Source organism: Delphinus delphis, chromosome 17 (assembly GCF_949987515.2).
Source record: "Delphinus delphis chromosome 17, mDelDel1.2, whole genome shotgun sequence".
Classification (NCBI taxonomy): domain Eukaryota; kingdom Metazoa; phylum Chordata; class Mammalia; order Artiodactyla; family Delphinidae; genus Delphinus; species Delphinus delphis.
The window spans coordinates 55,417,073-55,440,057 of record NC_082699.1 but is presented as its reverse complement, the minus strand read 5'-3'; the positions used below and the strand labels follow the sequence as shown (position 1 = coordinate 55,440,057).

At 32.4% G+C, this 22,985-nt stretch overlaps 1 protein-coding gene across 3 annotated transcripts in view; it reads left to right on the top strand.

Annotated features, from left to right (window-relative positions):
- CSMD3 (CUB and Sushi multiple domains 3) overlaps positions 1–22,985 on the top strand; it is a 1,080,105-nt gene that overhangs the window by 977,662 nt on the left and 79,458 nt on the right. For 2 of the 3 annotated variants that reach the window (XM_060035246.1, XM_060035244.1), the window contains 7 exons: positions 5,444–5,524; positions 6,474–6,587; positions 11,065–11,253; positions 11,631–11,777; positions 14,413–14,601; positions 20,287–20,472; positions 22,002–22,196. In XM_060035246.1, coding sequence (XP_059891229.1) covers positions 5,444–5,524; positions 6,474–6,587; positions 11,065–11,253; positions 11,631–11,777; positions 14,413–14,601; positions 20,287–20,472; positions 22,002–22,196 — 1,101 coding nt within the window. The remainder of the gene's footprint in view (positions 1–5,443; positions 5,525–6,473; positions 6,588–11,064; positions 11,254–11,630; positions 11,778–14,412; positions 14,602–20,286; positions 20,473–22,001; positions 22,197–22,985) is intronic. The other variant, XM_060035245.1, reaches the window with a different exon arrangement.

Below are 22,985 nucleotides of genomic sequence, written 5' to 3'. Positions count from 1 at the left end.
TAGTGCTTCTCTTCCCCAGGATCTACAGGCTAACAACAATATGTTGGTAGGTTTATCACAGATTAGTGTGTTCCTCTTTGTAGTTTCCAAAATGTGCTATGGTGATGAGAAAATAAGATAAGTTTATTGGGAATCTGACTTATGCCAACCACTGTAGTATAGCCAGAATATATATTTATTAATTTAAAACATAAAGTATCATTTTAATGCTTAAATCTATTATCCAGGGTACCTCTTTTTCTAATATCAGATATTAGGGAACCTCAATCATTACAGAAGATTTTCTTAGGATAATACAATTTAATAATATATATTATCCATTGCTTTCTGTTATTGGCACAGCTTCTGTGAATGAGTGGGTTGATTATATATTGAATTTCAGATTATTTTTAAGAAATGTATTTTAAAAGCCTGTAATACCTTTTAGGTCATCTTTTAAGGTTATATTGCCTTTACAATGAATGCTGTATTTGGGGACAAGTATATTTAACTCCACAAAGTCTCATCCTAAAAGAGACTACTGTAGATATAAGGACACATTTTATATAAAACATAAATCACCATTGCTTTGAACTGTGTGACCCCATTGCCTCCCACAACGTAAAGATCTGACCTCCTTTCATATTTCAGTAGATAGAGCATTGAGCTGATGAAATGTTTCATTGTTTGATTTCCAGAGAGCATAGGGGGTATGAACATCATACAATTTTATATATATATACAGCTAAAAAACCAAACTAGTAAAACTATAATGATGAAAAGATACTGCCATTTACTATTATTTAAATGACTACTTAGTGATTACTTAAATGACAAAAAGTCATGTCAAAATTGCTTACCATATTTTGGTATTTTGCTGTGTGTGATAAGATGGCATTTTTATTCTACAGTATCTCAACCCCCTCCAGCCAAAGTCCATCAGGAACATCTCTGTAGTTAAACAAAGTTGAGTTTATAGGCTCACTGTAATGTGTGGGACAACATACCATGAGAAACCCCGTGGAGTCTCAGTGAGAGGGTGTTAGGAGGGGCTTGTTATAGGATTTGGGCTGTGTAAGATGGTTCTGGAAAGTTCAAGGAAGCATGCTTTTCCTCTGGGTTGGGTGCTCTTAGAAAATTGCAGCAGTTCTATAATTGGGTATCTTAATTTTTTTCTAGAAGGTGGAAGGTATGGAACACACCTAAAACTATGATTGGCGTGGGGTAGCAGCATTCTCTCGTACTAGCTGAGATGGAGGAATCTTGATCATATTGGTGGTTTGGATAGCGTTTTCATTTTGTTTTATGGTTTTTGTTTTGTCTTTTCTATGCTCAGACATGATTCGGGAAAGGTCTTATTTTTGTCTTTTTCCAACAAGGTCAAAGAGCTATCATGTCTGATGTTAGTTGTTAGTTAAATTGATTACAGTCAACAGTAGAAAATCATGGCCTATCAGTTAGAGCCAGGCCGGCTCCAAGCCAACAGCATACAGGGGCTGTGCTTTGTTTTCTTTTGTTTTGTTTTCTTTTGCTTTTTTTTCTTTAGTCTTTTCTTTTCAATATGCAGAATAAAGTGATGGTTAAAGAGCTAAAACGTGTTCCTTCATAGCCAAGACAAACCAAACTATGATAGTAAACAGAAAAAGGAAAATAGAGACTGACAAAGAAAAAATTGTCACCTCTGATGTGCTCTGTTATCTACTAATGTGCCAGGCAACTCAACCATGTAGAGAAGAGACCTTTAGCACATTACTTTTCAGACTCTAATGGTCTCAGTACTAAGGTAGGATACTTTCCATTAGCTACTGGAATATGGGGAAGTCACTTCATGCAAAAGATATTGGAATTTTCTTATGGATAATTCAGGATATTTCCCAAAAGCTTGTTTACTATACTTCTGTTTTTCCATCTCTAGGAAAATACCTAGTAACTTCTTGTTGATCCATTTCTAATGATCCATTCCATTTCTCTATCTCATCTCCAAATCTAGGGCTGAACATTTTCTCTTGAATTCAAAGATTCTCCCTTCTATAGGCAGAGAAACAAATGGATTATAAAATACTAACAGATAAAACGTGATATTTGTAAGTAATTTAAGCACCACTGAAACTTACCTGTATGGTTCATATCAATTCACTAGCAGACTTTCTCCAAAATGGAAAAAAAAATTACTAATTATTGTTTCTTCTTAATTAGAACTCAGATAGCATTTGTTTAAATGCTCCTAACTCTACTTTCAAGTGGAGCTGCTTAAAGTTATTTTACATAACTTTTGAAATAGCCTTACCAGAATTACATAACTGAGTATGTAATTATCAGTGCTTTTTCTCCTGCAAATCTTCCCCAAATCATGAAGTTATCATACTTGAACTAATCTGGGTCACCACTGAAGTACAACAGTGGTTATAGAGAACTTAGAATTTATAAGAGCACATAGAACATTTTCTTTTCCTCTGTAAGAAATACTGCATCCTTATTTGGCAGAAAGGTTGTGCACTTGTGCTTTTGTGGTTTAGAGAAGGAATGGCAATTTGCCAGTGTCCTGTTGTGTCTTTTTTTGAAGAAGCCTTGAATAGCTCAGTTGAACTGAAGTAGATAAAAGCAGCAGCATTCTTTTCTGGAATTGGGTTGGTTATTTCATTACAAAGAAAATAGGAAATGAAAAATAACCAATATATATTGCCAGAATTAAACTCTAAAGTGATTTTAAGGAGCAAATTTGTTGGACCAGGAACCAGACATCTGTACACATTTGAATGAAAACAGAGCACTGTTCAAATAATGGTCATCCTCAAAAGATACTGACATGCACTCTAACCCACAATTGCCTCTGTTTCATCCCATTTGCAATTTTAGAGCTAGAGTCTTCTTAGGGAAGACTATTTGTTTTGAGACTCTTTCCCTCCTGAAAAAAACCTATATTTTGTGTCTTACTTAGCAAATATTTGTTGGATTATAAGTAAAGTGAAAGGAGCTTATTACTCAATTGTGAAAAAGACACATGAAGAGTCTCCTCCCTTATGTTACTTAAAGCCTAGATGGAGTCACAAATAGTGAAAAAGTAAGCTAATAAATGGAAAATAATAAATGTTGAAACAAGTCATGATATCCAGTTACAGGCAGAACTGAAACTTTTAAATTGTATCATCAAAATTTTAAATAGCATGAGTATGTATTTTAGTCCATGTTTTCCATGGATTGTTCTATTTAGAAACAGCTTCAAAGTGATGACCATTAATGGAAAAACTGCGTAACATAGATATTTACACATTTAAAATACACATTTAAGCTAAATCTGTGTTCTCTTTTAGATGAATCATTTTATTTGACATGCCATTCACCTTTAAGACACCATTGACTTATTTAATAACTATGCAAGGGCATCGTATCCTACATGTCATGATTGTATGTGCTACAAAACAGAGTTCTGTGATTAGAAAATAAGAGTAAAGGGTAGGAGGAGGTAGGTAGTGAAGAGCTCAGAAGATATGTTTATCCTGGTGATGTAAAACTGGGAATTGAGACACAAAGTCAGACTTGAAGTCCAAAGGATCAATGAAATCACTTAGGTGGAGATTGTAGGAAATTTGTTCGAAGGAAAATTTATTCAGAATTCAAATCTATAAAATTGATGAAAATAGAATTGCTCTTATTGTAGAGGAAGGAGGTACGGACATTACACCTCCTCACACCCTCCATGATCCCAAGGTGATCCCTTGTCTCTAGGGACAGTTTATAAAATGCTGATGGTACCAAAGAATGGAGAATAAGAGAATTTAGCTCACATCACCCACGTGGTCTTGGGAAAATAACACAGTATCTCTGAGCATCATCTTCCTCATAATAATAATTTCCAACCTCTAGTCTTTTAAACTCTCCAGCTGAGTTATCTAAGTCATTCTAAGCAGGTTCTACAGATGACAGGAGTCATGAATTCCTCATTGATAAAAATATGCTTCTTCTTTAAAATAAAATAATTTTTGATTAGCATGAAGATTAAAAACAAGTTTACAGGCAAACAAAGATCAGATAAAATGCTCTCCTCTAAAGCAATTATACTCCAATAAAACAATAAATAAATAAAGCATAATCTTATAAGGATTTCTCCCTGTAGGGCTCTCTGTATCTTCCTCTCCCCCTTCCCTTACCTCTCTGGCGTTTCTCACAACTACCTTTTACCTTGATAATTGTAATTTTTGCTCATGTTTCCTCCTCTGAATGCTCTTCTGCCAATGATTACCCTTCAGCACTGGAAAAAATCATACTCATCCTTTAAAATTTATCTCATTCATTTCTTTTTATCAGAATTTTCCTTAACTAGTCTAGTTGATATTCCTCAGTACTCTCGTAATACTCTCACAATAGGGCCCATACTGAAGATATGGGCTTTGACATTGAAGGACATAGGCTGGACTTCTGGATAAACCCTGTACTAGTTGTGTGATCTCGGGCAAGTTACTATGCCTTTAAACCTCCTTCTTTTTATCTCCGAATTGAGGTACATAAAGAAATTAACTCCTAAGTTTAAGTAATAAAATTATGCATATAAAACACATTTTTCTTCAAGGTTATAACAGCGTAAAATGTGTTTCTTAAATTAATAATAGTATATTACATCTTTGAAGACAACTAGTGAAAACAAGCCTTTAACTAAGCAAACAGTTGTGATACAGATATCATATAGGGCCAGTAGTCATGATACTTAGATTCATAGAGACCTTTTTTCAGTGGCCTTTACCTTATGCCAAATAAGAATCTACCTAATCTAATGGGATGACCAGTTTAGAAACATAAAATTTAACATAAACATATTAATCTAGCATGGTGAAAGAAGGCTCTGGAGCCAGACTGTCTATGTTCAAATCCCAGCTCTGCCATATTATAGCTGTATGAGTTGGACAAATTCTTTAATTCTTTTACCAGTTTTTCTTTTATATAATGGGAATAATTATAGAACTCATTACATAAATTAAGTAATAAAATAAATAAAATTTTTGTGAGGACTAATAGAGTTAATATAAATAAAATGTTCATAATATTCCTTGGAATAGAGTAAGCCTTGAGTATTGTTCGCAATTATGACTGAATGCTAGGCACTTTGCTAGATGCAGGGGATTCTGCGATGAACCTTGGGAAGCTAGGCATTGAGCACATAAACAAACATGAGTGTATAATTCCAAATTGTGATTATGCCAAGATAGAAGCGCATAATCAGAAGGACTAGAATGAGGGTGAGAAATAAGGAGTTAAAAGGTAAGCATTCTTACCATGGGAAAATATTTAAGGAATGATTAATTTTCCCTCAATGTTGTAGCATTTTTTTAAATAAAGAAATAGTTGAAACTTGATAAATTCTACCATATATTTTTATTCTTATAAATAAACCTTATGTAATTTTCTTTTTTCACATATGTGAATATGTATAGCTGCTCAGAGAAGGAATAAACATTGTCTATTTTTATAGCCTATCAACTAAGAGTGTGTCAACCTCCACCACCTGTACCCAATGCTGAAATTTTGACAGAAGATGATGAATTTGAAATAGGTAAAGTCTGCTAAATTACTTTCAAAGAAAACATACTGTTAGCAGAGGTATTTACTTTAAAAGAAATAAGAATAAAGAATAGTAGCAGCCTGTCTTAGACCTTCTTTCCCTGGATCAATGGGGATTGTTTAGAATTCTTAAGACTGGGTAACAATGAAAAGAGGAAAGGGAGTATTAGGCAAGAAGAAAGAATTCTGTATTTCCAGGAGGTACAGTTAGAAAACAGTGCAGGAATTTGAACCGTATAACTATTCTGGTAGTTCCTTCCAAAGTATTATTTTGCTACCTTCCAACACTGTAGTGTTGAATTCAGGCATAAACCTGATGTGTATAATGAAGGATATGTAGGGTGTATTAGAAGACATGTTTTATTTCCATGTCTTTGAAAACAATTGGTTGGTTATGCTCAATTTGATCGTAAATAAAGTCCTTTTAAAACTTGGTTGGAAATTTAACTGTAATAATATCTAATAGTTTGAAAAATTATGTAAGAAAAGAAGACATCCTAATGTTATCATAATAAATTTTTATCATTATTATCCTAGTAATATTAATATTTGTTGAGAAATGTAAGAAAACATCAATGACCAATGTACATCTAATCTTAATAGCAATAACTAGGAATCTCCTTTTAACTGCTTGATATATTTTTAATGAATATCTTACCAGTACCAACCGGATTATACTGTTGCTTATATCTAACCAGATTGCCCCAGTACAGTCTTACTTGTAGTTTATTATTGGCTTCAGTTCTGATTGGTCAGTGCTTATGACATACTAGTAGTTCAATATTTTGAATGTCATCACTGCTTATAACTAATAGAATTTTTATATTGATTGAAAATGACTGAAAGAAAAAATATTCTAATTTTATATTGAAACATCTGTTTATTTTAACCATTACCTTGTTGCTTATCAGAAGCCCCTTCTGCATTTTTTTTTTAAATAGGTGATATTATTAGGTATCAGTGTCTTCCAGGATTTACTTTGGTTGGTAATGCAATTCTGACATGCAGATTAGGAGAACGACTCCAGATGGATGGAGCGCCTCCAGTTTGTCAAGGTACCAATTCTTATGATTATTTATTTCTAAATATCTGTTTTATGTTTAATTCAGTACTAGCAAAATAGAGAACAATCTATTTTTTGTAATTATATATTTAGCTGACAATAATGTTAGATATTATACAACTCATAAGTGGTATTTTTCATTCCATTATTTCTCAGATTTAAGTAAACATTTTTAATTCATCCAAGGCTTAATTTTTCTAGTTTATCCCAAACTCAATTCAATCTATTTAAATTATTTTTGCTGTGAGGAGTGGAAATGGAGGTAGAAAGCAAGAAAAATCACTTTAAATAAAGATTCCAAGGTTGACTGCAAGTAGTTTCTATTCTGACCACTAGAATCATTAAACTTTTTTGAGCACCTGTTAAGAATGAGGATCTGAGGGAAAAAACAAACAAACAGAAAGTTGTAAATGGTCCCTGCTGTGAAAGCAACATGGTGTAAGGGATATGACAGCCATACAGCTTGTAGCAATACAGTACTAAGGAAACAGGCCAGGGAGCTATAGAGTCACATAATTTTAAACTGTTTGTAGGATAGGGAAAGCTTGATGGAGACATTGCTCCCTGAGTCATAGGTTCCAAATGAAAAGTGATACTTACTTTGGTAGAACTAAGATAGGGAAAGTGTGGTCCAAGTGACAGAGGTATATGCAAAGACACAGAAATGAAAGACAGTGAGGTACAGACTTCAAGGCATTCACTATGTTATAAGGGCAAGACCATGATGGATCTTGAATGATGTACTGGGATTTTGATGTTCAGGAATCATGTATTATTAACTTGTATAGCTCCTAGGGCCCGTAACAGTGCCTAACACATAGTAACTAATTATAAATATTGGTTAATTTGAATAAAATTGAATTGAACTTGATTATACATCTCCAGATTTTCTTGGATTACTTCCTTCACTGGGGTTTATTCTTGAGAAATAGAAATCTGTTTTATGCAGTATCTTAACTGTTACAATGAACCTAAAACAAATATTCTGTTTATTATTACAAGCATGCTGTAAGTAGGAATAAATGTTTGATTTTTCTACCTCACTGGAATCCTTACAAGAAGATAGAAGGATTTTCATAAGGGGCTTTTACAGTATCAAAAAGAAAGACATGTTTGGAGGTATAACCAGCAACAATATAAGAATTTTCCTTGCTCTTAGTCAATGATTTTTATAGGCCATCTTAAAGTTGTTTGTTTATTCTGAAGTCTACCACCTTTACTCCTGAATGAACAAGCAATTACATACCAGGACTTCTTCCTTAACCCAGTGTATAAACTTCATTGTGAGCTCTTGGAGAGCAACACTTCTTTTTTATATATCTGGATCCCAATTCAATATTATATTTAACTAAAAATACAAAACAGTTTTGTTATTTGAGTCCCTCATCTCTCAGATTTTCAATATCATATTTCTAAAATCAGAATTTCCTGTAGATTAGTAAATGTGTTTCTTCTTATTCTATCTGCTCTGGAGAATACAAAAAAGGATGATCAATCTTTGTCTCATAATAACACTATGGGTACTAGCTAAAAGTTAATTATCCCTCAGAATGAGTTTATGCAGCATTACTATATTAATTAATTGACCAGACACTTAAGCTAAAAAGCTGAGTTAAAATTTTGTTTGAGTTAATTCATAATCCCACTAAAAGACTGTCATTCATTTGGAATCTGTTGTAACTAATCTATACTGTTTTTAGTCTATTTTAAGTTATTTGATTTTTTCACTTTTCCTAAAAGAGGCTATATCATTTTTGTTATTCCTCCCTGGATCCTCTTTACTTCTTTATATCACACTTAAAACATGGAAAGCAAGTCTAAATATGGTGCTCTTCAAAGGGTTTGATGTAAATTAAATATAATAGGTGACTACAGATAGTTAAAAACATGGGGTCCATCTAGCTGAATGTGTGAGACTTTCTGTACTTTAAACTTTCTGGGCATTAGTTTCCTCATATGCATAATGGGGATGAGAATTGTAGACATTTCTTAAGGTTGCTGTGATAAGTAAGTGATATAATGAACAAAAGGTGCTTAACAGTATCTAATGTACACATATTTACTCTTGATGATTGTCTTACTCTTGACGTATGTTGGTTAGTGTGAGAATAGGTTAATTTGTGTATTTACAGTAAATTATATTGAATCATACCAGTTTTTCAAAAGTAATAGGGAATATTTGTTCAATTGAAAACATTGGGACCATTAAGATACAGCACCTGCTTTTCAATAACAATAGCCTAAGAAGAAAATCAAAAAAACGATGAAATGATAGCCATAAAATTGCTAACTGCAATAACAGAAGCATACATGACAGAGGTACCAAGAAGAAAATCAACAGTTCTCCTTGGGTCGATGGAGGAGAGGTTCAGGAAGTGTTTGTTTCACAGAGGATGAGACTTGATCTGGGTTTTGAGATGTGCTAACATTTCAAATGCATCAGACAAGAGTAAGACTTTGAAACAGAAGCACTAATGGATAGGCTGAGTTCAAAAAAATTCTAAGTCATCCAGTATGTTTGGAGCATTCTGTTTCAGAGGAGGAGCTGCAGAAAACAAAGCTGGAGAAGTAGGCAGGGACTGAAGTTGAAGGGCTTTGAAGGTGCTGAATGGCTTTTAGTAAGGGAATAACATGTTCAGTAACCCAGTTACTTACTTAGTTAAATATTTCAGAAGTATTAAACAGCAGGGCACACACAACAGAAACCCTTTCTTAAAACTTACTTCAGTTTGTCATATGGTTATATATCTTTTATTTCAATATGCCATAACTATATATTCACTAATGTTCTTCATCTTTGACTCAAGTTTTCCATTCCATTTCTAGGCTTCAAGTTTCTTTGTTTGTTTATTTATTTTACATATTTTTCATTTTGTGAAAAGCAAATATCAGGTTTCTCTATTTTTTTTTTAAAATCTTGAAATCACATCCAAGAAGCAAATGTCTCAGATTCAAATAAGAGAAATAGAAGTTTAAAAAAAAGAAAGGAAACAACTCTTAGATTAGCTATACTGTATTCTATAGTAAATGTTTAAATATCTGTATATGAAGTTATGGCAGTTATTTTCAAGTTATTTCAAGTTATTAACTTGATTAAAGAACAATCATATGTTGCCATAATTCACTATTTTACTTACTCTTTTCCATCCCTATACTACTTGAAGACTTTATAATTCAAAATATTTCATGTCCTTCCACCCTGGAAGTGACAAATATATAAATCCTTCATCTATTCATCTGTATTTTAGCAACAGTATTTGGTATTTTGAAGCCTAGTTTATTTGAACAAACATTGAGAAACAAGGATGTACACAGTAATAACACTCAAAAATTGGTCCAGGCTACATTTAAAAACTATTTATCAGTGATATACATAGGACATTTTACTGTAGTGGCTACAGTGGCTTCCAGGTAAAAAGTTCTATATCATATTGAACTAAATCCTGTTTGGTATATATTGGTTTACTTCTATACTGTTTGGGCTATATTGAACAATTCCAATACTCTTCCCACACCATAAAACTCAAAGTCTTAAGGAAAAAAATAGGGCTGAAATGGCATCATTTGAGTGATAAGGATTTGATCATCTTGGTCACATTCTCATTCCAAATGCAAATTTAAGTATATGTTTCTATTATTTGGTCCAATCCATAATGCTATTGAGGCCAACAATTAAAGTATAGTAGTTTACTATACCTTGGAGATACACACACACGTGCACACACACACACATTCTCAGGATGTACAGCAGAGGTACTGTTATGAAATGAAGAGCTGTGCTTTGTCTTACACTTATGATCTGGAAATAGCAGGAAGAACTGAAAGGTAACTGGTGACCCAAAATTGTGTTAAATCCTCGTGGCTTAAGCATATTCATGAGATTAGAAGTAACTTTGCCTGGAATGAATACTCTGAGATGGGGCAGTTTCCTGTCTGTCCTCACATACCTGAGTGAGTTAAAGTTTGAGAACAGAAGAAAAAGTAAGGAAGGAAAAGGACAGGGTAAAGACATAGGCAAGAGAGGCAGAGGGGAGAAAACATAAGAAGATGAAGGGAAATAGGGAAAATAATATAAAGAAAAAGAAGGCAATAAAATGCCTTATCTTTTTATTATCTACATATTTATTGTCCAGAAAAATAATGTATCTTCCATGTAATACTAAAAGGAAATTAATACCATAAAATTTTAGGTCATTCCTCCATATTTTGAACTGCAAGCTTATTATACAAGTTGTCTTTTTATACACATAGCTCAAGATATTATCTCCTTTATTGTTATTTAATATGAAAACATTTAAAAACTGGGTATTTAATGCAATTTTCACTTAAATACATTTCAATTAAAGTATTGAAATGCAACTTTAAAATGCAACTTTCAGTATTTAAAATGCAACTTTCAGTATTTAAAATGCAACTTTCACTTAGGTCTAAAACACTAGCATCATCTAATGGTATATAATTTTTGACAGTGCTCTGTCCTGCCAATGAATTACGCCTGGATTCTACGGGAGTCATATTGAGCCCTGGATATCCTGACAGTTACCCAAATCTTCAAATGTGTGCCTGGAGCATTTCTGTGGAAAAAGGATATAATATTAGCATGTTTGTAGAATTCTTCCAGACAGAAAAGGAATTTGATGTTCTTCAGGTGTATGATGGTAACCATGGGTTATATTTACTGGATATTCATAAATTCAATTCAACTGCTCTAATTATACTTTCAGACCTTCAGTAGAAACACTGCTTATATGATTTTATTTTATCTTATGGGTATTTTTAGAAGTATCAACATCAAACTTACCTATATACCATATGAAAATTGTAGTTAGCTTGATTATTATGTTATAAATTGTATCTGCTTTAGCTATGGAATTAAAATGTTTAAACAAACATTTTATGTTATGTTTTAAGTTATTATTGATGAAGTAAATTGGTTCTGGATTAATTTCACCATATTTAATACTATTCTAAATATATAAAATACTAAAGATGAATTATTCAGTTACACCTAAATTGTATTATTTTCTTTCTGAAGGACCAAATATTCAAAGTCCGGTGCTTGTTTCACTCAGTGGGGATTATTCATCTGCTTTTAATATAACAAGCAATGGTCATGAAGTATTTCTTCAATGGTCAGCAGATCATGGCAATAACAAAAAAGGCTTCCGGATAAGATATATAGGTATGTGATATTTATAACTTCAGTACAGATCTCACCTACATCTTCAGTATGGTTGTGATTAAAGAGCACAGACACATACACTATTTAATTAGGTATGAATTTAAATCATATTTCTTCCATTGATGTTTCTTGAGCAATTTATGTAACATCTCTATGCCTCAGTTTCCTCATTGTAATGATAATAATGCTATGTCTTTCATATAATTTTGAAATGATTAAAAGGACTTAAGTTATTTATGACTTATCTAAGTTAATTATAAATTAAACTCTGGGGCTTCCCTGGTGGCGTAATGGTTAAGAATCCACCTGCCAATGCAGGGGTCCGGGAAGATCCCACATGCCATGGAGCAAATAAGCCCGTGCGCCACAACTACTGAGCCCACGTGCCACAATTACTGAAGCCCATGTAACTAGAGCCCGTGCTCCACAACAAGAGAAGCCACTGCAGTGAGAAGCCCACGCACAGCAACGAAGAGTAGCCCCAACTCGCTACAACTAGAGAAAACCCGCACGCAGCAACGAAGACCCAGTGCAGCCAAAAATAAATAAATAAATGAATAAATAAATTATTAAAAAAAAATTTCCAGCCAAAAAAAAAAAATTAAACTCTGATATTTTAAGTGCTTTATTTCCCAGCAGAAATTTCCCTTGAACTCTCACAAAATGTTAATAGTGTTGCTCAGTTGTATCTGATCTACTTAATATATATAACTCCTTTAAATGAGAAGTTTAAACAAAAGATAAACATACAGTAGAAAAAATCTTTGTCTTCACTCTTGCCCACCTATTTATGATACTTGCTAAAATATATTAAATATTAAAAGAGAAAATGATGAACACATCACTTAGAAACATTTAGTTTTAAAAAAAATGTTTTGTCATCATTGCTTTTCATTGAGTAATATCTAGAAAGATGTAGGCTGAAAATCCTTCTTGATATCAAGATGAAATAGCTTTTCCTATATGCCTTCTTGTTTATAAGGTCTACTAATACTGAGACAATAATTTTCTTGTTAAGTGTACATAGTTTTCCATTATGCAAAGTTTATATCCCTTCTCTTTATTGCCATCCTAAATCATGTCAGATGCCATAGGTATGTGCTCAATAACAGAATACTTCAGACCCAATCAACCATCTCTATATCTCCAGTGTTCAGACCATGTCTCCCCAAGCTATGGGTCATTGCTAATCAATCCTACTGAAAATTACTTTCTTAAATATTTTATAGATTATTCTGACACAACAATTGTAGACATGGACTTAAATAAAATTTTGAATTCCAGTTGTAGAGATAAACTCTTGAATTTTACTCATTTATATAAATTTACATATATGTATGTTATGTGCAAATACCATTTTTGTCTACTTTGATTTTAAAACTATAAGGTGATAATTTGCCTTTATCAGCAATTTGTCTTTTACATATTAGAAGTAACTTGTCACTGACATTATAAAATGTTTACAAGTTTTATCCTATAATAGATATCTATTAAATTTGAAAAATGTTATTAGGCATGCAAAGGAGAAATGTTTAAAAATTTAAACATACGCCCAAGTCATTCTTGAGGTTTTTCATATTTGAATGTGAACTTTGTAAATGTCTTTTTATTAAAGTTGTGCCAGACTGTATTTAAAAAGTCAGAATGTTAAATTATATTTTTAATAACCATAATAACTTAAAGGGAAATCATTCAAATCCAACAGTTATAAGCATAAGTTCACTATATTAAAGACTAATCCTTATTTATGTTGATATTCATGACAAAGTTAGATATAAATGTAATGAAAACATCATTTTGGCCCCAAGAACAGCTTGACATATTGAATATAAATTTTTCCTTTAGAAAATGACAGGTTATGACATATATATTCTAAGTCCAATCTATTTCTTACTATTTACCCCTAAAGTCTCATTTTTTCTCAGATGAATACATTGAAGTTTCAGTTTCAAAGGGTAAATGGATCCTGCCAGGCTGAATAGTTTCAAAAGTACATATATATGAAAAAGCCATTTCACGTTATCTTTTGACATTCTAGACTTCAGGAGATGAAAGAAGTTTTATTTTATTGGCATTTTTTATCACCATATATAAGCACTCTTGGCAGCATGGAAACTCTTTAATAAACTGGAAGAGAGGATTATGGAATGTGGAGGGACTATTTTAGACATCCACCAAAATGAAATGCATGAACTAACATGACATAGGTGTCTGCAGGTAATTTCAAAGTGACATGTAAACAACATGCTCTAAAATATTGCTACTAAACTGTGGCATTTAGGCCCTTCAGATGACAGGAAATACCAGTTCCAAAATTCAATAAACTATTTTTAGGGCTTTTGAACCTCCAGGGTATTAAGAAGGTATAATGTATTTCAATTAGGAGACATCTCCAGTGACAATAAGAATCAGAAGAAAGCCCAGAAATAGTTATGTCTCCTAAAAGTTATGTCACTAGATTGTCAAGTGGATGGAAAATAATATATGTCCATATGAAGTAAAACTCACGTAGATGGCAATTGAATTGGCCAATTTTTATGAACTAGTATTTACTTTAAGGTTTTTATAACTCTAGATTGTAAAGAGTTTCTGATTCATTAATTTTGTATGATTTTTATTTTTTTCTTTTAAAAAGCTTTCTACTGTAGTACACCAGAATCCCCACCTCATGGATACATTATCAGTCAGACAGGTGGACAGCTTAATAGTGTGGTCCGCTGGGCCTGTGATCGAGGATTCCGACTTGTTGGGAAAAGCAGTGCTGTGTGCAGAAAGTCTTCCTATGGGTATCATACGTGGGATGCACCGGTCCCTGCTTGTCAAGGTGAAGTATATTAACCAGAAATGTTACATTAATAAAAGATTAACCCCGTTTAACTTTTATTTGGATTGCTGAAACTTCCAAAATTATAAATATGCAGAAGCATATTATAGATACCTCTAAGGAAAATAAGGCTGAAAAACACAGACTGATAAATTTGAGGAGCATGAGACACATTGTCTTATAATTCTTCATTTGTTGTTATGTGATTTATGTCTTTACTCTATCCACTTATATGCATACTTTACTCATACATCTACCATTCCCGTCACTTTACTGTCAGAAAATGAATGACCCAGAGCTGGAGTGTGTGTTAGTGTGGAGTCTGCAGAGAGAAAAGAGGGGATAAGAGTAGGCAAGGTCACTGATGATGTTCACTCTCAAGTATGCAAAAATGTGCTCTCAGTGCAACAAATTTAAAAGAGGAAAATGTAGCCAATTACCACATTATTTTTTCTTCACTGTTTAGGTAACTCAACAGAGATGTCTTTCATTTCCATTTTATTTTGTTAAAAAGCAAGGCACTCTCTGAGCATTGTATCCTGCTATAGCAAAAAAATGACAAGTCAACAAATGGCACATTTTAGAGCTTTGGACTAGGTCTTGTTTTTAAAGAGTAGTTGAGTCTCTTAGCTAGGTATAGTAATAAAGACAAGTTCAACATAAAGAAAATGTAATGTCATTGGACTCTGAAAATTTTCGAACATCACATTATTTTGTAATATGAAATTTAAATTTATATTTGATTTACTTTACCCAGCATGTGGAGGCATATATAACAACTATGAACCCTCACATAATAGCCCGGAGATGGAAACAACCTAAGTGTCCATCATCAGATGAATGGATAAAGAAGATGTGGTACATATATACAATGGAATATGACTCAGCCATAAAAAGAAATGAAATTGAGCTATTTGTAATGAGGTGGATACACCTAGAGTCTGTCATACAGAGTGAAGTAAGTCAGAAAGAGAAAGACAAATACTGTATGTTAACGCATATATATGGAATTTAAGAAAAAAAATGTCATGAAGAACCTAGGGGTAAGACAGGAATAAAGACACAGACCTACCAGAGAATGGACTTGAGGATATGGGGAGGGGGGAGGGTAAAAGCTGTGACAAAGCGAGAGAGAGGCATGGACATATATACATTACCAAACGTAAGGTAGATAGCTAGTGGGAAGTAGCCGCATAGCACAGGGAGATCAGCTCGGTGCTTTGTGACCGCCTGGAGGGGTGGGATAGGGAGGGTGGGAGGGAGGGAGACGCAAGCGGGAAGAGATATGGGAACATATGTATATGTATAACTGATTCACTTTGTTATAAAGCAGAAACTAACACACCATTGTAAAGCAATTATACTCCAATAAAGATGTAAAAAAAAAAAAGGATGCATTTATCACTCTCAGTATTATTTGAAAAAAAAATGAGGGATGCTTTCAGTTAATAAATAATGGATGTTACCTATCATCTACTTATTGGAGGCAATTTATATAAAACAAATAAAATATAAAAATATCAGTTAAAATTTAAACAGCAGCAAGTTAAAATGAGCAGAGAATAGATATTACCAGATACCCAAAATGGTTTATTTTACCTGTTAAATTGCAATTTCTAATTCATGAAAATATAGCTTTCATAGGCATGTATAAATAAATGAGAAATGAAAGAACTGTTTCCTTATATTGCTGATTCAGAAACATTAATTACTTACTAGAATTCTGGGATGTATCCTAAACTTAATGGGTTACCATCATTGAAGGTACTGACTTCATGTAGAATAGATACATTTTAATAAACTAGCAAAACATCTGCTTTCCTTTGACCAATGAATAGCAGGAGTATTTATACATTTTTAGTATTAAATGGTTTCCCAGAATTGGTTTGAGAAAGAATCATGATCTCATAATTTTAGAATCACAGGAATTTAAAATATATATAATAACTTCTAAATCATATAGATTTTAAATAAACATTTAAATGCTCTGAACTTTGAACAATTAAATTTCAGTTATTAAGGATTGTTTATATATATATATAGATAATCTTTGAGAAAACTTTAGTGAAAATAATTAACTGTTGGTTAAAATAAAAAATTATCCTGAACTTTCTGAAGTTTTGAAATTGCTTTGTAGTGTCAGCACTATAATTTCATTGGTTTTTTTATATAATATGACATTTATATATGGAGCATTTTTTAATTGTTCTTGATTTGAAATTTTTCTATAATTACAAATAGGTTATTTTCTTAACATCTTTATTTGAGTATAATTGCTTTACAATGGTGTGCTAGTTTCTGCTGTTTAACAAAGTGAATCAACTATACATATATGTATATCCCCATTTCTCCTCCCTTTTGCATCTCCCTTCCACCCTCCCTATCCCACCCCTCTAGGTGGACACAAAGCTACTAGCTGATCTCCCTGTGCCATGCAGCTGCTTCCCACTAGCTATCTATTTTACATTTGGTAATGTCCATGCCACTCTCTCACTTTGTCCCAGCTTACCCTTCCCCCTCCCCGTGTCCTCAAGTCTATTCTCTACATCTACATCTTTATTCCTGTCCTTCCCCTAGGTTCTTCGGAACCTTTTTTTTTTTTTTTTTAGATTCCATATGTATGTGTTAGCATACAGTATTTGTTTTTCTCTTTCTGATTTACTTCACTCTGTATGACAGACTCTAGGTCCATCTACCTCACTACAAATAACTCAATTTCATTTCTCTTTATGGCTGAGCAATATTCCATTGTATATATGTGTCACATCTTCTTTATCTGTTCATCTGTTGATGGACACTAGGTTGCTTTCATGTCCTGGCTATTGTAAATAGTGCTGCAGTGAACATTGTGGTACATGACTCTTTTTGAATTATGGTTTTCTCAGGGTATATGCCTAGTAGTGGGATTGCTGGGCCATATGGTAGTTCTGTTTTTAGTTTTTTAAGAACCTCCATACTGTTCTCCACAGTGGCTGCACCAATTTACATTCCCGCCAATAGTGCAAGAGGGTTCCCTTTTCTCCACACCCTCTCTAGCATTTATTGTTTGTAGATTTTTTGATGATGGCCATTCTGACTGGTGTGAGGTGATACTGCATTGTAGTTTTGATTTGCATTTCTCTAATGATTAGTGATGTTGAGTATACTTTCATATGTTTGTTGGCAATCTGTATATCTTCTTTGGAGAAATGTCTGTTTAGGTCATCTGCCCATTTTTGTATTGGGTTGTTTGTTTTTTTGATATTGAGCTTCATGAGCTGCTTGTATATTTTGGTAAATCAAAATGTAGCTGAAAAATAAGATATTTTGCATAGTAACGTGATAAAATATTTATAACTCAAAGAATCATTTCCAAAATTGATCCTTTATGTTCACTGAAACAATTTTAAAACATTAATTATTTTATAAAATTGTTTGTTGTATGTGACCTGTGTTTGGGCATAGCTAATTGAAATGAAAGGGGTAAATGTCATTGGGGAGAGCTATTCACACAATTTTTGTTTTGTTCCAAATTTGTTTTGCATTCTTCAGTTATTTTTATTCTTCTTGTCTCTTCAGTCTCCTTATACATCCTCACATATATTTACTTGAGCTGTGGTTACGCAATGTGAACACAATTCAAGATAGAAAATTTAGCCTGTTATCTCTATTTCGGTTTGAGAAGGTGTTTTATTTCTTTGTCTACACATCAACGAATCATTCATTGACTCCTGCCCTGTCACTAATTAAACCATTATCATCCCTCTATACAATCGAGTATTGTACAGGGTTATGTAGAAACAGTCACTTTGTATTCCCTGTTTCACTTTATTTTTTTCAAGTTCTAACACATTTCTTTTACTGTCTTCTTAGTTATTATAAAAAGGGAAATATCAGCCAACATTCACTACCAACATGAGGTATACGTGAACATTTGAGCTATACAGCTGGCAAATGAACACATTAAAAATGTTCAACATGATGAACCGTTAGGGAAATGCCATCAGACCATAGTAAGATAACTCTACACACTTTTAAAACAGGTTAATATTTAGTTCATTTAATATAAAAACCAAGTACAGGTATGGGGACATCTTTGTTTCACTTTTAATTTGTGCTTGTTTCAGAGTTCTGCAGAGAAGCTTCTGACAATCACTCAGTGATGATGGTTCTTCTGAACTCTGTTTTCCTTTTTTTTTAGCTAAGAAGTTAAATTGTATAGTATCTACAGGCAATTTATCCTATCATTTTAGTATGTTGTCTTTTTTTCAATTCTAAAATACAATCATTATATACTAACTACATGTATGGAATCTATATTATTTAAACTAAATTTCATTGTTACTTTGCTCTAAGTTTAACCTACTCTACCCCAACAATGTACAGCTAAATTTAAAAAATGAGTAAATACATGATCTTTGGTGGGGATTCAGTGGGGAAACAGTTTATTACAAATTGAAATACCCAGAAGTCCTAAGTGGAAATACAAATATTGCTTTAACACACATCAGGGAACCATTTACCTTTGCAACACTATTTTAGAGGTCTATAATTAGATAGCAAGAATAATAACATAATTATATGAGATTGCTTATATAATTTATTAAATCAACATTACTACTTTTCTGTTTATAATTTGCAGGTTATCAAATTACAAAAGATCAAGCTATTCACCAGTAGGGAGTCTGCTATTCCACTTTGAGAATTTTATATGTGTTTTACTAAGATTTTTTTTTACTTTGTAGTCAATTTGCATGAATTAATTAAAATTAAACACCTAAGTGGTAGATTTTATAAGAGAAGTAGAAACAATTTTAGGTTGAAATGGAGACAGAATATTTACAGCTTTTGTAAATACTCAAACTAAACTCGTATCTTTCTATTATTTCTTTTGATACGAGAAAAATAGTTACAAGTTTAGAATCTCTTATATGAAACCAATAAAACTAGTTATTTCAGAATTTAGAGGTTTTCTGATTTTATACAATAAACTATCGAAATATAAATTTATACTGTAATTATCCCATTATGGTAAAACTAACTTTTACGTAAATCAGATTTATTGTAGATAAAAACCAAGACATCTGAGACATATCAGTGAAATGCAGGAAGACCCAAACTAGGTTTTAAGACGATAAGTCCTAGCCGCTATATTTATTAAATATATCCGTACACATGATATTCCATGGAAGGTGCACAAGCACATAGAGTTTGGCTGGACCTAAGACAAAGTAATATCCAGCTTCCAGGTAAAATAAATCTATTTGTTTTACTCCTGGCTGAAACCCTGATGAGTGTTGGTTACCACTACCTTTATAATCTTTAATACTGTCAAATTGAATTGACCTAACTTGCTAGGTCCACACATGTATTAGCACTAATACACTCTATATTTACTTAACTTGCCTTCTCTTATAATCTGTGTGCATGCTGATAACCATGCACATGCTGACAAGAAACTAAGTAAGAAACCAAGAAATAAAGTATTAATAGTGTATAGATTCACCAATTTAAAAAGACATTCAATCAGAGTTTGAAATAATTGATTCAGAAAGTTGTAGTTCAAAAAAGTTTTGCTGAAGGTATTCTGAAATTGTTTCAGAGGAATTAATAAAATTCCAAATAGTTTTACATGCTTTATACTCTATGAGACTTATCTAATTAGTTTTCTGTTTCTTTGGTTTTGTATGTATGTATTTATTTTAGCAATTTCCTGTGGGATTCCTAAAGCTCCAACAAATGGAGGAATACTCACAACAGACTACTTGGTAGGAACCCGAGTTACCTATTTTTGTAATGATGGATATAGATTGTCATCTAAGGAACTTACCACTGCTGTCTGTCAATCGGATGGAACTTGGAGCAATCATAACAAGACTCCTCGCTGTGTTGGTATGTATGTTAAGGAAATTTCATCACTTGTGTTTCTACTGGCATCTTATATGATCTGAAATTTTATGTATTTTTCAGATTTTAGAACCATTCCCTAAAATGATGTCTAAGAGGGAAATAGAAGTAAATTAAGCTGTCTTGTACTAGGAAGAACTGAAATACAGTATAAGGACAGTTTTACTCATTTTCAGAAGCTCCAGAATATTTATGTCAAAAAAATAAAGTGGCATTTTATTTTACATAGCAACATTTTATTTATTTTGTAAAAAGTCATCCATCAATCAGCATGTGTTTTCAATACATAGGTCTTTGAAAAAAGATTTTGTTTACGTTAATAAAATTATATTTTAATACATTCAACTGATTTTTATAAACATAAATGATGCTAATGAGATGATCCATAATATTCAACTTTTGTCAGAATTCTTCAGGTTACTTACATTTAGAATAGTTCTCATTCCTGCCATCAATACTGTAATAGGTAAATGAATATTATATAATGGTTATAGAAAATAATTCAGATAAAATATTTCATAGAAAAGGATTAGAAAATGCGTCTTTAAATAAGGTCTTTGATTTTTCTCTATAAATCAATTACTTGTTCTATTTAGTACTAACATTTCAACTTAGCTGTGATTTCATTTAAAATGGGGTTGTTAAATTATTTGCAATCTTAACATAAGTGTCTAATAATGTGTCTGCTTATGCTGAGCAAGTTTTGAATTAGCTGAAGTTTAAATCACAAGTCTTGCATAAAAAGATCATTCTTATAAAACAAATGTCCTCAAAATATAGTCCTTCCAAAACTTTTAAAGAAAAGAGAGTAGGTTATTTCTGTATCTTGCCTATTGTGGCTAATGCTGCAATGAACATGAGAGTGTAGATATCTCTCTGAGATCTTGATTTCATTTCCTTTGGATATATATCCCGAAGTGGGATTGGTGATTCATATGATAGTTATAGTTTCAATTTTTGAGGAACCTCCATACTGTTGTATGTGTGTATTCCATAGTGGCTTTACCAGTTTACATTCACAACTTGTACAAGTATTCCCTTTTTTCCACTTTGTGTCAAATATAACTCAGTAAAGCTGGGAAAAAAGAAAAAAGAATACTTTTAAATCAGCTTCAAGAAAGTCAGACAATTTTAACAAACTAATGTTATTGTTTTGGTTCATCACTAAAATATACTTCATGTCTTCCTGTACTAAGGAATAAACTTGGATATGATAATCCAAAAAAAGAAGAATGGAAAAGTCAATAATAGGGATTCTAGGTGCATAGAATAATATGTACAAAGACTTTCAAGTGTGAAATAGCATGACATGTTCACAGAACTGCCAACAGTACCATAGAACTGAGGGAGTAGAAAGATTAACATGAAAAAAAAATGCTAAAGACCTTTTATGGAACAATAGTGAAGGAACTCAGGAAATGGTGAACTAAGAATGGAATAGACATGAGATATAATTAAGAGGTAGAACAGACATGACTAACTTATTAGCATTTATCTCTTTGGTTTTTGTATAGTTGTTACATGCCCAAGCATCAACTCCTTTACTCTGGAACACGGAAGATGGAGAATTGTGAATGGTTCCCATTATGAATACAAAACCAAGGTAGTTTTCAGCTGTGATCCTGGTTATCATGGACTAGGTCCTGCTTCTATTGAATGTCTTCCTAATGGTACTTGGAGTTGGAGAAATGAAAGACCATATTGCCAAAGTAAGTATACACTCCGCTAAACATTTCATATGCAATCCTTGGTGATTGAATTGCTTGATCACTTCTTTTTTCTACATATGCTAGAGCAATATTGAGGTAATATTATTTAAAAAGGTCATTTATTCTCAAGTCATCTTAAAATTTTGTAACTGTTTTTGGTATTTGTAAATGCTTATTAAAAAAAACAACAACAGGGGCTTTGGATTCAGAAATCCTTCCCTTAGATTCTAGGTCTATCATTTATTAAAACAACTACACACTGCTTTTAGCCCTTTACATGTATTATTTCATTTATTCCTTAGTTCCCATTCTATAAATAAGTTGATATTATTATATTTATTTTATCAGAAAGGAAACTGAACCCAAGAATTTTTATCTTGTTACACAAGTCACAGAGCCTATAAATGGTGGATAATTGGGTTTCAACCCATGGAGTCTAATTAAAACCTCTGCCTTTTGATGTTATATGATGTTTATTCTATTTCTTAAACCAGAAAATTACAATAATACCTATCTCATAGTTATTATTATGATTTAATGGTGTTACACGTTGAAAATATCAGCTAGAACCTGATTCACAGCAGGAGCTCAATAAATATTTATTGAATCAAACTGAACATCTTAGTCATTCTATTTTCATACATTCTTATAAATAGCTAGTGTCTAATGTAGATAAGCTAACTTAACATAGGATAATCAGATGAAATATCTTGATCTTCCTTTGAACTTTCTTTACTACATTTATTGAGTTTACTTAGTACCAGGAAATATGCTAGGCTGAAAATTCAT